This window comes from Falco punctatus, assembly GCF_963210335.1.
Source record: "Falco punctatus genome assembly, chromosome: 8".
In the NCBI taxonomy this organism is placed as follows: Eukaryota; Metazoa; Chordata; class Aves; order Falconiformes; family Falconidae; genus Falco; species Falco punctatus.
This window is the reverse complement of record NC_137588.1, coordinates 27,299,187-27,317,737: the sequence shown is the minus strand read 5'-3', so window position 1 is coordinate 27,317,737 and position 18,551 is coordinate 27,299,187. Positions and strand designations below refer to the sequence as shown.

Genomic DNA, 18,551 nt, shown 5'->3' with positions numbered 1-18,551 from the left:
TTCTAAAGCACAAAATTCTTCAAAGAGAAATCACACTGTTGTCCCTACAGAGTGTTTTAATATATTTCTAAGTACAATTCGTGTCTGATTTTGGAAATACAAATACATTTCGAATGGTTAAAAACAAAAATTAAAAAAATATTTTGAACATCAGCCAGCTGAAAATATATTTATCTAGTAAATCATCTCTCAAAGCTTTCATATATTTAATTATTCTAACTAAACATAGTACCCTTAAAAAACAAGTTCATAAAAATGTAGAAATGAAATTGTGGAATAAGATTACTGGGATATATACACACACACATATATTCAATGCATACACAGAATTACAAGGGGTTTTGTTTCTTTCTTTGTTTTTAAGTTTGGAAGGTTGTTAGACAAACGGAACTAGTAAGCAATGCTCAACTCCCGAGTTCCTCAACCAAGATAACCGTAGGCTAATTTTTTAATTGTTTTTATCCTTTTTTATACACAAGATATTCCATGTAAAGCAGCAACAGCAGTGCAGTTACTGGTAGCAACATCTCAAAAGTAATAGAAAACCCATACATCCAGACAGTAGTACATTGCACACACACGTGATTCTCATACACCCATCAACAATTGGTCAGAGTATTAAATCAGTGTACAAATTAAATATTTCCAAAAATGTGCAAAAAAGTCAACGTTGATAGAAAAAAACACCTTTGTGTACATACATTACAAACTGTGCCCAGCATTCAACTGAGAGTAAAAACATTTACAGTGAGAAACTGATAGATTAAATAGAGAATTTAATGGCTACATAAAAATGTACATTAGATCAAGAGTAAATTTACAAATTTTTATTCATAGCTTCATGAAAACTAAAAGCCTACGTTCAATTCATCTAAGTCTCCTCCATGTATTTACAGTGATATTCCATTATATGACTCCTGTGAGGTCTGAGATGACAGACACTATGCTCTAATAAACCGTTCCAATTTTGGGGTGACACCACCTTTTGCATTGGTATGAATGAGAAACAAGCACTAGGGAACTGACAATCTAATGCCTGTTCAGAAGACAAAATGCAATCCTTGTTCTTAAATCCACGCTATATAACCTCTGGGGAAAAGGATCGTCCAGTTTGGGGGTAAAAGACATGAAAAACCTCTGAAACATTTCCCACAAATATCCACTCTGGAGTTAAGAGTATCCTTTTCCTTATCTCTTGACAGAAAACCCTAACCTCCAATCGTCATTGGCACACTCAGCGTAAGGGCTGAAGCATGAGATCCAATCTTAATGCGTTTTAATCCAGTTCCTCTCCCTTTGAAGTAAGTTTCTGAAAACTAGAACCTAGCCGAAGTGTGAATTACTAGCGTCACTGCTTTGAAACGTGGGAAATTTCATTTCCTCCACCTCATCCGCGCCTTGAATATGGAAGTGTATATACTGCTAGGGAAAACCCAAGGGCTGCTCCAGCACGCGGGGAGCTGCAGCATCCTGGGTGCAACAGACAGGGCCCCGGCGTAAAGCTGTAGGTGAACTTGCACCTCATTCAGGAGCGACCAGCAGCCACCACTTATGCTGTATTTGTTATGCCAATAGGAAAGAAAAATCAACTGTGCAGGCCAAGGTGGGGGAAATAAAAAGAGAAAGGAGCTCTTTTGTTTCTGATCAAGGATTCTGATTCACAAACCCTGGGTTGGTATCAGTTCTGCCTTTGGCGTGCATTTGGGACTCCTCCTGAACCCAGGTAATGGTGGGTGACATTTGGCTGTCACGTCGACTGCTTCCCAGCAGCTTTGAAATGTTCTCACTACGGTGCACAGAGCAGTTCAGGTCACAAACATACTTATTTTCATGGCATTCCTTACAAATCCCAAAGTTCAAACCTGGCTGTAAAAGTCACCAGGTTTAGTCACCAAGCTTATGCATTAACTTATTGTTGTCATTCTAAAATTAAAGAGTTTTAAAAAGCAAACTCTTCATTTTAATGCTGGCATGAATTATGCACATCAAAACAGCAACTATAAACGCCCAAATCTCTTAGATATGGGCAGTGTCTATCACTTCTTACTAGCACCTGCTTTACTCAGCTAGCAATAGCTTACTGATGGATATATTCGTATCTATAAGTAACAGTATTAATCCATGAAACATCACTTTTGGCTATATGTATATGGGAATAGAAAAGCTTTGGTAGTTGTATGTGATTTTACACTGCAGACTCGTCATTAACACAAGACAGCAAGTTACCAGCAAGAAGAAATGATACTGGCGGTATACTTTTGCTTTTCCAGAAACACCATAGGGACTTATATTCAAGCACACATTTATGCTTTTCTATATGCGTGACAAAGACTTTCAAGATTAAAAAAAGAAATGGTTATAAATAATTGTAGATCTGGCCGATTTGCTCAAGTCTCTGAAGCTGCAGTTAGACATCACTCTATGTTGTCCAAAAGAATGGCTTGCTGTACCGCGCTGTACCTACAGGTGCTACAAGGCTTTCAGTCAAAACAACAGCAGGACTGGGATTATCCAAACGGCACAGGAAAAAATTTCATGGGCACAAGGCCAGCTTAAGTCTTTTCTGGTATGTGCAGTGTACAATCTCCAAAAAGCAAGTAAAAAAATGTGTATTAGCACAGGAAGCCCTCAGGAAGCGCTCCAAAAATAACTTTTTAAAATTCTGAATTTAAATGTCTGCCACAGATCATAAATAAAGTACACTTTTCAATGCAGTTTGGTGAATTCTACCTTGGGCACTTTGAAAAAACCCATACTCTAAGTCTGCTATGGTCACAGGGAATTGTATGACATATACTGAAATATGGTGTTCAAATACGAACAAAATTAAGGCATATAGATAAAAAGGCACTAGCTAAAAAAAAGTAACTTCTCATTTTGTTCTACTGAAGGGACTATTTAGCTTCAAATTGAATTGCAAATCAAGTTAAAGTTTTATGACTATATTTAAACCGTCAAGAAAAAAGTCTATGTAGATTTAACTTCACAGTTATTAGATCTATACCTTTTTAAGCTCTTGCATGGATATTTCTATCACCAAAATTAAAAATTATCAACTTGCTGTAACACAACTGAAACTTGCAGTTGTGCTCTAACAGGACTGTTACACTATTAAGGCTGTACTACAGAAGCAGCTTAACTTTTGTAACTTAATACATGCAACAGACATAAGTAAAATTCATTAGTGGATAAGTCTTTTGAAAATAGGCATACTCACTGTGAACCGCTATCTTTTTTTGAGAGCATAGCTTCATCGGGGCATTTGCAGAGAAGCAAAACAACTCTGTAACAGTATTGTTTCCAATGGCATTTTTTAGTAATTGGATTCAATAATTAAGACTGATTCATGATTCTAAAATGCTAGCAAGCATATTTCCTCTGCAACCCTCCTCCAATGGACTTTTAAGCATGCAATTCCACGTGCCCTCTCAAATTCTAGAAGAATTAATTTGTTCATTGCTGTGCTAGTACTCAATGTGATTTACAGACATTGTATACAGAGACACTCTGTTATGCAACGCAGCTTGTTTTACTGCATTACCCCAACAGGGGATAAATACCAGCTGACCTTTTGGTATAAGTCAGATTTAGCTTCATAATTAATTTCTAGCTGAAAACATTTAAGTTAATAACCATCTAATTCACTCTAAGCTGCTTAAGTCAGTAGACAAATTCTGCGTAGGATAAAAAAAAAAAGTCAGCTCAAGCCTAGTCTCTTGGTTAAATTCATAAAATTTTACTAGAATCACTGGAACTGGAAAACATCAGCTTCATTTAAGAATCACTGTCCTTATATTGGCAGCTTTCTTTTATGTCAAAGAAATTAAGGAAAATGCATCCTGCAAATTCTTTTTTTTTTTTCCTGGCTCCAAAACACACACTGTTGTCATGACTGAATGCCTTTTTTTATAAAAGGCACAAAAGCAGCAAACTTGATTATTCAGTAATTAAAAATCACAATGAGGAAGTGATATTGCAATATACAAGAGCCATCATTGTCTCACAAAAAGGACACATTATAAGAAAACTAGATTCAGAAAAATCTTCAAGCTTCAGAGAGTGCAGTTTCTTTTTAGAATAGTATATTTAAATGTTATGAATGCTACAAGATAAACTTGGTTATGTCTTCTCTTTAATGTCCTTTTTTGGTAATATAAAATTTCCTTACCTGTTCAGATATCACTGTCAGCTACTGATTTTTATATACATTGTCACCTTAGTTTTGGTACCTTCTTAATCTGTTTGAAATCAATCATTTCAATTACGTGATCTTTAAAATACCTACGTAAACTGTTAGGCTTTACATTAATCTCTGCATCCCTGCTGTCACAAAATTTTGCTTATGAAGCAAAAGTCCTTCACAGCCGAGTACACACCACTTCTTAAAGGCTGCTTTCATAGCTTTTATCTAGTAATGAAGCAAAAAAACCCCAGAACATCAGTACAAGCTGACTTTCAGCCTTCTAAACTTTCCCTGGTCTGACTAGTTCTTCCCATGCTCCAAAAACCTTGCACAGTTGTGTACCCTGACTGAGAAAATTATAAACTGGGTAAAAGTCACATGTACCGAAGCAGCCATCACTCAGTCTCAGGAAAGATGGCCTCAAAAAAAATCATTATTACTCCACTACAGGTAAAGTGATTAGGATAGATCCATACTCCTGCTTAGGCTCTGGTACAAAATGTGGAAGTTAGCAGAATAAATTTGGAAATGTCATGAGTGAACTACCATGGGAATGGGTAAGCTTATTGTTCTTTCTCCATGCACTTCACAATGCTGATGGTCCTCTAAAGATGCGAAACAGGTGGAGCCTTGTCAGGGTGGACAAGTTTCACACTACCAGCCTGCTCTGCCTCTACAAAACAACAAAAGCAAGCAATGAATTATCCAAAACAGTATACATTATTTCAGTTCTGTAGTCCAATAGTTTATTTCCAAATGCCCTTTTAAATTATTTATGTTGTGTTCTTCTACAAAAATATGAGTTTGACTTTTCTGTAGTGAAAAGTCAGTTATTCACTACACCTGACCAGTACCTGGACTTCTCAGTTGAGAAGCAGTATTTCAAAGCTTTATTTTTGTTCTTTTATTATATTCTTTCAGAAATGGAAAAAGTCATTAACATAAGTTTTATAACAGTTGGAAATTGACAAACACTAAGCATCTGGATTATCAGGCTGGAGTAATCACACCCATTTTATTTAATTGCTGGCTTTTTGTGTTTGGCCTGTTTTTCACAGTCTTTTGTTCTGTGCCTCCTTGCTCATGTGGATTCATCATCACTACCTTATTAAAAATATAACTGGAGTCTTATCTTTCTCAGTGACTTATCCCTGGTGTTAAAAGATGTTTAACTTTATTTCAGGAATGTTCAACACATCCTAGATGACTGAACTGTGTTAGCAAAACAATTTTAGTGCATAACGGGAAGAATTTTATATTATTCAGGCACTTGATGTTGACATACATTCCACCCTAGCACCTCTCAACAGCTTTGAAAATTTCTTAGAGCTCATTCTGAATCAAGTAACTCGTATACTGCACAAGGATTAGTCACTCCCCTTCCCCTCCAGCCATTCATGGGATTGTGGAGGAGAACTGATTCCCAACATTACTATTATTTCTTATCTAAGATACCCATCTCCCTCCAAGCTTATGCAACAGAGGTTCTCTTTGGCAGATACAGCAGTAGGCATTCTCCTAACTATTTACATCCAACAGCTGACCCTTGTCTATTACAGAAATTTTCCCCTTGCAGTATAGTAGCTCCTAGGAGTTGGGTCCATAATCTGTTTACCTGTAATTATTTTCCTATTAAGATAATACAACGTTCTACACCAAACCCTCTAGCTATTACAACAGTGTTGAGTTCTTTTTTGTTATTTTCTTTTGGTCACATAGAAGTACCGGTTAGACACGCTGCAGTACAAAGAGTTCCAAGTTCTTCCAGCTTTATCATTAACTCTCAGAACTGTGTGCTCCAGCTTAAGCTGCAAAATCCAGAAACTGATTAAAATGCTGAAATTTAGTAAGAACTTAGAACTCTCTGCTGCAAGTACCTACAATATCAAGAAGAATCACAGAGAAGTAACCTTCTTGTTCTTTAGCTGCATGTCTATTTTTCCCTGCACCCTGAGTCAGTCAGTGGTGTCAGAAAAAGTCACACAGTTCCTGACTGTCCAAGCATTTGTCTTTTTTTTTTTTTTTTTTCCTCTTTAAATAAGGAACAAATATGTACTAAAGTGCTTTATCTACATGAACCACATCAGTACATCATAGAAACAAAATGTTCTAGTCCTGGTGGGAGTGGGGGAGAGAAGATTCTCATTTTAGATACAAAATTTAGATTGTTTACAATCTAAGTGAAACAAAGATTCAAGAGAATATCATCTCTCTTGTCTTTTTTCTCCTTTTTCTGTAAAAAATAAAAATAAAAGTGCAGTCAAATAGAAAATAAATGCAGTAGATGCAAGCTGAGTTGAGGCAGGCTGTTAGTGATAGTGTGCAAACGTGTGTCTTAGCAGTTCATCTGCAAATGGTCGCAGCTTGGCCTCGATAAAAATCCGTTTCAAGAAATCCCGAGCATGGTCGGAGACGTGAGGTGGTAGCTGGGGGTTGGTTGGCTGAGTGGCAATTTTAAAGATGGCAGCCATTGCTTCGAACTCTGCCCACGGGGGCTTCTCCGTGAGCATTTCTACCACTGTACAACCTACGCTCCTGAAACAGAGGCAGAAGTGAAACAGCAGGTTACAAGAGAGTCATGCCCTTCCAGGAAAACAAGAAATAGAGAGCAACTGAAATACCACCAATAAGTAGTGTCCACTGCATGCTACACAGCAACTTCAGTGGAAAACAGGTGTGTTAAAAAACCTGCGCGTACATCTATACACTTTCTCAGTTACACAAATCACTACCTACATCTTCACTTCATTACTTCACTAGGCCAAAAGAAACTACCTCAGTGAAGACATAATGAGATAATTATTTAGGCAATACTAACTGCGTTATGCCACTGCCGCTAGTCAGTGCCCAGCGGACTGGCAGAGGCCATGAGCACTACATAGCCCTTGTACTCCAGCTGTTCAGACACCTGCAGGATTTGAATGAACTTGAAAGCTTTCTTGCTCATTAAGGCCTCACAGAAAAGGAAGAGGCTGGGAAGGCCTTGGGCATACTGTGTATATTGCTGGCTCATTGGAAATGCAGAAGTTATCATAATGTGCAAACATAACATGGCAGAGGAAAAGTTTAGAACCATACTTCAGTGGTATCTTCCTCTTTTAATCAAGGATACTAAAAATATATTTAGATTGTCAAACAAAATTTTAAGATCCTAAACAATGTTTGTATACAAAGGTTATGTTTAAAGAATTTACAAAAGCAGAATGGCATGCATATGGCCAGAAAAATTTTTTCTGTAAGTCCTGCAAGATCAGTCTCTTCCAGCAACAAGTAAATGATACTGCAAAATAGATAGGCTGGAAAAACTTCCCAATTTTCAGGAAGTTTTATGGTTTTTCAAGATGCTTGCAAGAAGTTTTATCACTAGAGAGAGATAAATTTCTTTAGACAATAGGGATTCATTGACTGGCAGAAGTCTTTTTTCTTACTTTTAACCAGGATTTTCTCCATAAAAAAGCCATACATTAACCTTGGTACAAATACTTCAAATCTGAACAAGTCAGCTGCCTGACATCTATAAGGCTGTTATTCAAGTCTAGAAGAACTATTACAGAGTGATCTGAAGTAGGCTAAATTAATTTCCCTGACATTAAAAGTACTGCCATTGGTTGGATATTTTAAACACACAAAATATTACTCCTGCATATCTATTGTTGCCTACCCATTACTCTGTGTGTTCACAGATCACCTGCAGTGCGAGAAGTATAATCACTAACATCATCTCTTCATTGGGCTGCAGCTATATTAGACTATGCCATATTACACAATGTATCACAAACATTCATTTTTTAAAAATTACCTCTCCCTCTTAATTCTTACATATTTAATAACAACTTAAACCAAATTATTTTTTGATACCTCCCATTTAAATTTGGTGAATTCCTTCTTAAGTGCTTATCTTTTAAAGGGTCAGCATTTCATTTTCTGCCTTGTATCAAAGGTATTTCAGTGATACAAGTTTCATTACAAAACACCAACTTCATTGATGCTTCAAAGCTTCACATGTTGCTTTCACTCACTATGTCTCCAGGATTTACAGTCAGGTAATCTTAACTTCATGCAAGGTCAGTTCAAAGGATTCTCTAATGATCCCTAAATTGATGGGCTGAGGAAATGTCAAAGGAAAAATTCCCAAATTTCAGTGTTATACTCTCCCAATATGGCTGTCAGTGCTCACACTTGCCACCTTCAGCTTAAACCCCAGAATGAAACACTCCAACTTCAGATAACTAACACCTATACTCTGTTGAAAAAGAGCCTGTTCTGAAATGACACCTTTCAGTAGAGAAGGTTTTTTTTAACATACCAGATGTCTGCTTTTCTGCCATACCCTTCTCCACTAATAACTTCTGGACTCATCCAGTAAGGAGTTCCTGCGACCGACTTCATTCCTGTACCAGAGAGACAGATAGTCTGCAGTCGTTTGCTGGCACCGAAGTCACCGAGCTTCACATTGCCTGCTGAATCTCGCAGAATATTTGCTCCTGGAAGGAAGGGAACACAGTGTTACATTCATGGAAGGCCCATTAACCTTTTGGTGTAGAAAACAGTAACAGAAGTTTAGATTCAGTGATAGAACGCAAGGTCAGCCTAGTATTTCAAGCCAGAGAATTTACTTTCTCTGCTCATTCCTATCACTCTATTTCAAGGTTCAGAAAATAATGAATTGTATGCATTGGTTTGCATACAATCCTAGGCGTTTCCTGGGAAGTGCCAGTCATTTTTGCAAAGCCTTCCTGACAAAATAAGGAATGTGCCATACTACCATACAAGGGAAATAAAAAGCAATGGCAAAGAAGTTTCTGCACAACTGAAAGTGTCTTCATATTAGATTAAAGCAAAATCTCAAACTGTGTTACAAATTTGTTCAAGAATTTACTGTGATAGCACAACTTTTTTTGGAGCAAAACACTATTGATATAAAGCAACAGGAAAATTGTAAAACTTTTTGGAACAACATTGTGTTCAACACACCTATTTTGCACATCACCATCTTCCTACATATTCATAACTTGCTTATGCAGCACTTGCAAGTCACCTGTATCTATCTGCAAAAAGTAAATATGTCTGTTTCCTCAGATTTCCTGGCAGTAAAACAGAATTAGTCAGAGTCATACGATCAGGCAAGTCACCTCTGCCAGTCATTTCTCATACCACTGAAGTGCTAAGTCATTTCTACACAACTGATGAAACAAAAGTCGGTAAAAATAAACTCAAGTAATAATGCTTTCCTCTGCATGCTTTATCTATGTGTAACAACAACATCCTTTGATATATTCAACACTTTAATACTGAAATAAAATCAGAAAGAAATTTATCACGACTGTTTTGCAGACAGTCTATGGAAACTTTGTCAGAAGTCTGCAAGAACATCACAAAGATGCTTATTTCCCACCCCCCCAGATTACAACAATAACATGAATAAATGATGGAATGCAATCTGATTTTTAAGTCAGTGTTTTGGCATTTCAAACTTAATTACATTTTAGTGCTTCACACAAGACTGTAAAAGAATCTGTAGGAAAGGGCACTGAACTGTGCACAGAAGTATCATTACCTTTAATATCTCGATGGACAATCATATTACTGTGCAAGTAGTGAACTCCTTCCAAAATCTGCCGTGTATATTTACGAGTCACGTTCTCTGTGAGTGCTCCATATGATTTCAACTGGTCTTTGATGGAACCCTATGGCAAACAAGTATAAAACGCTAACATTTCTAGGATCACAAGTGGGCTAATACCACACCTGAACTTCAATGAAATTTATGTCTGAAATTTAGATGTTTAAACTTGCAACACTTCTCTAGATCAACTTAAAAACACCAATACAGTTTTACACCCACTGAGAAAAGTAAAAACTGACAAAGAAGAGGCTGGACAGAAAAGTATACTGAAATGTTAAGCTATTAACTTTAAAGCTGTCAAGCAGCTGAACAGTTCCAGTGTGATGTACAGAAAAAGAGAACAGCTGTACTTTCACTCAAACATCACTCAACTTTTTTGATGGTTAAATGGTGACACACATGCATGTTTATCCTGGCTAGTTTATATTTAGAAAAAAAAAAAGCTTGGTAAGAAAAAAACAAACCTACCACATGCTGGAGAATGGTGTTTTATGCAAAAATTAAGTAAGCAAGTCTTGGCTTAAAATAAATATCAAAAATTTATTGCTTTCTAAGTGTTTATGTATAACCTGGCTTTTTCACACAGTTACAAACTGCTAAGATGACTTCTGTGACACTGTCCTCCAAATCTCAGAAAAATTCAAGAAGCCCCTCAAAACAAAGCCCAGAACTCACCTAAAAACCAAACAAAAACCCTACTACCAGCAACAACAACAAAAAAACCCAACCACAGCCACCACTTTTCTTCTGTGGAGTCTCGCAGCAAAGTAGAATGCTGTAAACTATGCAGAAATACAGAGCCTATGTTTTTATATGAGCACGTTTTATTTAGCTCTGCTGACCCCACTTGGAGAAAAAATGAAAATCTACCATTTTCTGACTTTATAATATTTCTTAATAAAACAGTACAAGAACAGCTCAGCATGTACCTAGGTGCCACACAAAAAACAAGCACCAAGATTATTTTCTGTATCCACTTGTTCCAACACCCATATTAGCTACTTTCTGTTTTCCTGAAAAAACTGAGCACTTGAGATAGTGATTATGCAACAGCACAAGCTGAAATGCAGCAAAAATAAACAGTAAAATTCAGGAAAATTCAAGAGTTTACTAATGATAATATTTTCCTTTCAAAGACATTCCCAGGTACTTCTTATGCCAAAACCAGTAATAAAGAACTTTTGTAACCATGGTAATTCTGAAAACCGAAACATGCAATGGAGAAGATAGGCTGCTGTAAGCACCCATCTTTGGCTACTGTTTTTAACTGGGACATTTCTTTAATCTCCGTGTACGTCTGCAAAAATTGTCTACTTGGGTGCTCGTCACATTGCGTAGAAATGATGGCTGAAGTGGACTGGCTCTCTTGCTTACCCCAGGCATATATTCCATGAATATAGACAGTGTTCTTTCTGGTGGATCTCTCAAGAAGCCATAATACTGAACAATTCTTTCATGTAGAAGATTTTTCAGCAACTGAATCTCACATTCAAGTGCATTTACTTCCTAAAAGGAAAAAACAGACGAGATTTACTATGCCTGATGTAGTAATAATATTGTTTTCATTTTTTTTAAAGCAGGACAGTATGTACAGAATGAAGGGTTACACAATCTAAATATCAAAATACTCTTGGAGCTTATGCAAAGTTTATACATTTTATAACATGAAAATATCACCATTAGATTGAAGGAAGTAAACCCACCTATGGATAGTCTATAAATTGACTTTGGGATGATTTAGCTGTTATTTCATTGTTTCTCTTATTTGGAAGTTATGTTTGTTTCAGAGCACAGCAGATATCAATATGCGTATAACGTCAGTGATCATTATGCAACATACCATAAGTCTCCAATTAGGTTAAAAAAAAAAATCTTTAAATATTTTAGTAGAATAATTAGCATTAATTCTTAACTTTTCCAGGATGACAGACTAGTTTAAAAATGCCTTTGAGGACCACTTAATATTGTAATAATGAAACACAACAAAGAACAACAATAATGCAAAGTGGTGCTTTCTCTAGAGCTATCTGAAATACTAAAAATTTTGCAAGCAGCAAGTAAGATATTTTGAAATGCATTGTACAGATGCTGGAAAAATACTAACCCAGAAGCTCAAACTTGACTGGACTCCAAATTTCACCTAGAAGACTTTCATCAAAACTTACTTTTTATTTGTCACAGGCTATTACTGATACACTCACATTTCTGAGGTTAGAAGGAAACCAGTTTTTGACAGAAAGGCACACTTTACAAAATGCTGTGGCAAGTAAGGTCACAAAACTGTTGCTACAGGAGAGACTACAGTATTTTATATTTAACATTTCCAAAGCATAATCAATTGTTCTGTTACGTTTTGAAGAAGTAGCAACAACTACACTAGAAATCTACAGCACCAACGATTCTTAGCTTTTTTTGCTTGATCCTACATCACTAGTAGCAGCAACTATAACTGGTAGCCACTCAATTCTGCAATCATGCTTACACCCATTGTTTCCCCGGCCTTGTTCCCCACAGTGCAGAACGCAGTCCTAATGCAGGAAAAGTAATAATTCTTTTTCCATCCTGTAAAAAGCAGCAAGTACGGTTTGGGAAAAAAGAAACAGAAGATTGGTACTACTTTCAAATAGTTTCTCTCCTCAAGTGTCCAGTATTTAAAGAAGGACAAGCTTAATTTTAGAGAGAGAATAAACTGACAATGAAACCTTTGCTCTTGAGAGAAATACAGCGAAAAGCAGTAGCTATCTCTGATGCCCAAAGTTTAAAAAAAATAAATATCTCCCCACAAATAAGAAAAGATAAGAATCTCAAACCGTCTTCATAGCCAAACAAAATATACTTGAGAATTTATTTTCAGGAACACTTAAATTAGAGCAGGTTTTTCTGTTTATAAATGGAACTTGTTCTAATCCCTGCAAGTATAAATAATTATCTATTTCAGAGCACACTTTGTAATGGACTGTTTAATTTTAGAGACTGGGATCGCACCAAATCAAGTTATGTATGTTCACCACATTAAGGACACGTCTGAAAATCTAAAAATGGGATGCAACATTAAAATCAGGTAACCAAACTAAATCGCTGAGGTACTAACAAAACAGGATTCCTAACAAGGATGTGAAAACACAACATATTTTAAAATAACATCCTGTTCAAGGACAGGAACATCAGTCTAGTCTAGAACATGCCACTTCAGAAGTCCTTAACAAACTCTGTTTGGTATCACTTACCTTGCTGGTTTCTGGACTATCAGGATCAAACTGAACTTGTTTAACAGCCAGTTCTCTTCCGGTATCAGCATCGTAACACAGATACACTCTGCCAAATGCACCTTGACCCAGCAGCTTACCAAGTCTCCAGTTAGTTGGAGCTCGTGGTGCTGAAAATATAAGTATGTTTTGGTTTTCAAATGAGCTTGTTATTCAGCTGATCGAGAAAACTGTAATACACAGAAAATAATTTTTAAAAGACTACGTTTCTCAGCAGCAGAGAATGTGTCTCCTAAACCTCCCCATATAAGTTACAAAGATCAATAAAACTTCCTGTAAGATAGAGATTATGAACTACTTATATTTATTCACAAGATCATTTGTGGTAGAGATACATACTTAAAACAATTAGCAACAGCTAATCTGAAAAACAGAAAAAGCATGTTAAACAAACTTAGTAAAATTAGAAAAAAATTAAAATAAATAGAGGCATGATTAAAATGTACCAGCTACTGAAGCCATCACAAAAATATATATGCTCCTGAAATGCCACCACAGATATCAAATGGTACCACTTAAGGTCTACAATTTCTTAGAAAAATTGACTAACATCTGCAAAAATAAATAGTAATTGCAACCAACATAACCCTCCTTGGGTCTTCAAGAGCCTAACATATCAGAAGTATTTTTACAGTGTTTTGTTATCAGAGATGCAAACTCCACATGAAAAAATCTACACAAAGCTTGGCACAGTAAAAAAATGAAAAAACTAATAAGCATACATTCTTGACTTTTTCCCATTAGAGAGATTAAAAATATATTATTCAATTGCATGTCTTTTGATGACACACTTAGTTTTGACACTATATGCATGAAAGGTAACAGAGTTTTACAGTGGAGTTCACAAAATGCCTTAACTTACAGCGACTGGGTGGGCTGATGTCCATGACTGACAAGGTAGGATTGTCTATGTCGCTTCCCCTCCTCCTCATTCGGTTATCTTCATATTCCGGAGTAAAGACACTGCTTCCACTACTGGTGCTCAGTGAGTGATCAGTGGGACTGAAACTAACTGGTGATCGGAAGCTGTTCCCCTGAGTCCTTCTGGCTCTTGGAAAAGTTTTACGACCTTCAATAATATACAAAGAACACTAATGTTACATTACAAAAAAATACTGCAATGCAAAGTGTGTATGCAAGTGCTTTATGAATTCCACGAAATGTAGTTCAAATCTTCCACAGTGTATGATATGATGTAATGATCATGAAATTTACTGGTTTAACTCTCCACCTAGAACACCACATACATTCACTACAGATGTACATAAGGATTAGACTGAATCAAAAACTCATTTAGAGTGACTGAAATTGGGACCAGATTCTGGAACTGTTCTGAAATGTAATCAACCTGTCAGAAACCTGGAGGGCTGTGAGACGAGAAAGAACAATGCCCTGCCACTACTTTCACCGATCTATTAAGGTGTAAATACCAGATTTCTTACAAATAGGACAGTGAGAGATATGTTTACATTCCAGTGGTGCTCAGGCTGGCATCTTCATCCTGTAAACTAGTAAGAACTAAATGCAGAGAAAGACCTACACATGGAATCAACAGGAACACCACAAAAAATATAAAAAAAACCAAAACACAAACTGCATAATCCAGTGATGGCTGCAGCATTACAATAATAATTATTATTTTTTACAAAGGGGCACTGATTCTCAAAAATGTTAATTATAACGAGATGACTAACACAATTCATATTAATATATTTAGGCAACATGAACATTTTTAGGTCAGCATAAAACTGAAGAAGTTTCATCGTACAGAACTCATAGAAATAGCTGAAGAAATCTCTGATTCATTAGGTATTACACTGGAGAAGGATTCCCAGAGGACTGAAGAAAGATTAAAGTATGTTTTTGAACAAGTAGACTCAGGTTTATGTATTAGTCTGACCAATTTAAATTCCAAGAAAGATATGCAAACAAATTATTAAGCAGTTTTATAAACCACTAAGAGGCCAATACAGTAATAAACCAGCCCTTGCTGGTTTGTCACATATAGCTAATCCAATTTCCCCATTTCATTGGGACATTCTCATAAAGTAATTAGCGAAGTGTTGCATAGACCAACTTACTACATAGGGTATGCCAAGACAGATTCAAAGCAGTTATCAGTGATTTCTCAAAGGGGAGGATAATTTAAGTGGACAACCACAGCAGCTTACCCTCAGTCCACTTCCAGACAATATTTTATTTGATGGTGTACATATGATGGAACATAATACACTGAAACATTGCAGAAGACGTCAAGTTAAGCGTGGCTGTAAGTCCATTTAAAGATAAAAATCAAAATTCACAATGATATGAGTAAGTTGGAGATGAATCAGAAATCAACAAGATGAAATTCAGTAAGGAAGTAAAAAATACATAAAGAACAATCAGATGCAAAAACCACAAAGTGTAAAATAATTGGTTGGCTAAAAGCCATGTAGAAAAGGATATAAGAACTATAATAAACCCCAGATTGAACAACAGTCAGTATAGTGACTATGAAAAAATGTAAAGTGTCATTATGAAATGTATTAACATGACTGGACATACAAAGTTATGGTTATATCCTATGTTATACATAAAGTGGCCATGAGAAAAGCCTCAGCTAGTCTGTTGAGTTTTAGCCACTACAAGAATGAAGAAGAAACTACAGAAAAAAAACCCATAAGGCTTGCAAAGGTGTCTAAGGCTTTAAGGCTTGAGACAAGAAAACCTTTTATCTCTGGAAGACAGGGCAGGCAGCTCAGGAGGACTATAAGGATCTCACGAGGTTATGCAGGGCAAAGATTAGAGAGGTGAAAGCCCAGCTAGAGCTCAGGCTGGCCACTACTGTAAAAGGTAACAAAAAAAGTTTTTACAAATACACTAGAAACAAAATGAGGGCCAAGGACAATCTCCATCCTTTACTGGATGTGGCGGGGAACACGGCCACAAAGGATGAGGAAAAGGCTGAGGTACTTAATGCTTTCTTTGCCTCAGCCTTTAACAGTAAGACCAGCTTCTCTCTGGGTACTCAGCCCCTGAGCTGGAAGACCGGGATGAGGAGGAGCAGAATGAAGTCCCCACAGACCAGGGGGAAACGGTCAGTGACCTGCTGCTCCGCTTAGGCACACACAAGTCTGTGGGGTTGAATGGGACCACCTGAGGGTACTGAGGGAGCTGGCAGAAGAGCTCCCCAAGCTGCTCTGCATTATTTATCAACAGTCCTGGCAAAGTGGGGAGGTCCCAGCAGACTGGAGGTCAGCCAATGTGACACCCATCTACAAGAAGGGCAGGAAGGAGGATCTGGGGAATTACAGTCCTGTCAGCCTGACCTCAATGCTAAGCAACATTACGGACCAGATCAGCCTGAGCACCATCATGCAGCACATACACGACAATCAGATGATCAGGCCCAGCCAGCATGGGTTTATGGAAGGCAGGTCCTCCTTGATGAACCTGATCTCCTTCTATGACAAGATGACCCACCTAGTGGATGAGGGAAAGGCTGTGGATGTTGCCTACCTGGACCTTAGTAAAGCCTGCGACACCGTCTCCCACAGCATCTCCTGGAGAAACTGGCTGCTCCTGGCTTGGGCGGGTGTGCTCTGTGCTGGGTTAAAGCTGGCTGGGCGGCCGAGCCCAAAGAGTGGTGGGTGGGTGGAGTTACATCCCACTGGTGGCCGGGCACACGTGGTGCTGCCCAGGGCTCAGTACTGGGGCCAGTTCTGTTTCATATCTTTATTGATGATTTGGACGAGGGGACTGAGTGCACCCTCAGTCAGTTTGGAGATCACACCAAGACTGGTGGGGGGAGTGTTGATCTGCTTGAAGGTAGGAAGGCTTTGCAGAAGTATCTGGACAGGCTGGATCAATGGGCTGAGGTCAACTGTATGAGGTTCAGCAAGGAGAAGTGCTGGGTCCCACACCGGGATCACATCAACCCCGCACAACACTACACGCTTGGGGAAGAATGGCTGGAAAGCTGCCTGGTGGAAAAGGACCTGGGGGTGCTGGTTTACAGCCAGCTGAACATGAGCCAGCAGTGTGCCCAGGTGGCCAAGAAGGCCAACAGCATCCTGGCTTGTATCCGAAACAGTGTGGGCAGCAGGACTAGGGGAGCGATGGTCCCCCTGTACTGGGCACTGGTGAGGTCCCATCTCGAATCCTGTGTTCAGTTTTGGGTCCATCACTTCATGAGGGATATAGAGGTGCTGGAGTGTGCCCAGAGAAAAGCAACAAAACTGGTGAAGGGTCTAAAGAACAGGTCTCATGAGGAGCAGCTGAGGGGAGTGGGGTCATTTGGTCTGGAAGACACTTGGGGGACCTTATTGCTCTCTACAGCTACCTGAAAAGGAGGCTTTATGCAGGTGGGGGTTGGTCTCTTCTCCCAACTAACAAGGGACAGGACAAGAGGAAATGGCCTCAGTTTACACCACGGGAGGTTTAGGTTGGATACTAGGAAAAAATTCTTCACCAAAAGGGTGGTCAAGCATTGGAACAGGCTGCCCAGGGAGGTGGTGGATTTGCCATCCCTGGAGGTATTTAGAAAACGCATAGATGCGGTGTTTAGGGACATGGTTTAGTGATGGACTTGGCAGTCCTGGGTTAACGGCTGGACTTGATGATCTCAAAGGTCTTTTCCAACCTTTGTGTGAGATGTAGCATTACATATGAGCAGTGACCAATTTTTCACTGTGTGAAAATGGAGTAACTAGTTACTAGTTTCATTTGCAGGAAAATTATTGAACAGACAGAGAAAGATAAGTTACAAGATAAGCTATCTTCAAAGGAAGTTACATAAAGAAAATTAGTATCTCTTCTCTTAAAGTCAATTTAGAGTTTATGTAAAAGTCAGTGTGACAAAGTTTTGCCTCTTTAATCTTGCCTTAGAGCAAGGAACTGGACCAGAGCTGCCTTGCAGTACTTCAATGTGTTTCTTCTGTGATTTCTGTAAACAGAATTCCATTTATTGCTGTGCTCATTCCATACTGCAAATGAAACCATCTGGTCTCTGGAGAAATTTTTTCTTAACACTTCTCAACTAGCGCATGACACACCCTCAACTCAGACAATCCTTCAGCTGCTCCATTTTCCTTCCTTTGGAAATTTAACATGTTAAATTTCCAACAGTGTTATTACTGTCCAAATCAGTTTCATGGCCACATCGGCATGTGCTGTCTTGCATTCCGACAATTGATTTCACCAGCTTATTGTTAATTCTCAATTTAAATTACTGCTCTTCAATTATATTTATTCTTTTAATCTGAGAAACTGTTAATAGGAACTCCACTGTACTGGTGTTATTTTTTAAACAAAACAAATGACAAACTAACTGACATACCTACTCTGGATAGAAAAGGGTCACAAAGGTCAAAAGCTTATACTGGATGACTTGTGCATGGCCAGAGATAGAGAATATTTTCATAGCTGGTTATATGAGTCATGAATTCTGTAATCCATAACTTTACCAGAGGAAAGACTGCTCAACAGCTCTATC

At 37.9% G+C, this 18,551-nt stretch overlaps 1 protein-coding gene across 4 annotated transcripts in view; it reads right to left on the bottom strand.

The window, feature by feature from the left end:
- Positions 1–35: 35 nt before the first annotated feature.
- MAP3K2 (mitogen-activated protein kinase kinase kinase 2) overlaps positions 36–18,551 on the bottom strand; it is a 62,455-nt gene continuing 43,939 nt past the window's right edge. For all 4 annotated transcript variants that reach the window (XM_080398719.1, XM_080398718.1, XM_080398721.1 and 1 more), the window contains 6 exons: positions 13,938–14,144; positions 13,037–13,185; positions 11,184–11,315; positions 9,741–9,870; positions 8,490–8,667; positions 36–6,718 (listed from right to left, as the gene is read on the bottom strand). In XM_080398719.1, coding sequence (XP_080254845.1) covers positions 6,493–6,718; positions 8,490–8,667; positions 9,741–9,870; positions 11,184–11,315; positions 13,037–13,185; positions 13,938–14,144 — 1,022 coding nt within the window. In that variant the 3' untranslated portion in view covers positions 36–6,492. The remainder of the gene's footprint in view (positions 6,719–8,489; positions 8,668–9,740; positions 9,871–11,183; positions 11,316–13,036; positions 13,186–13,937; positions 14,145–18,551) is intronic.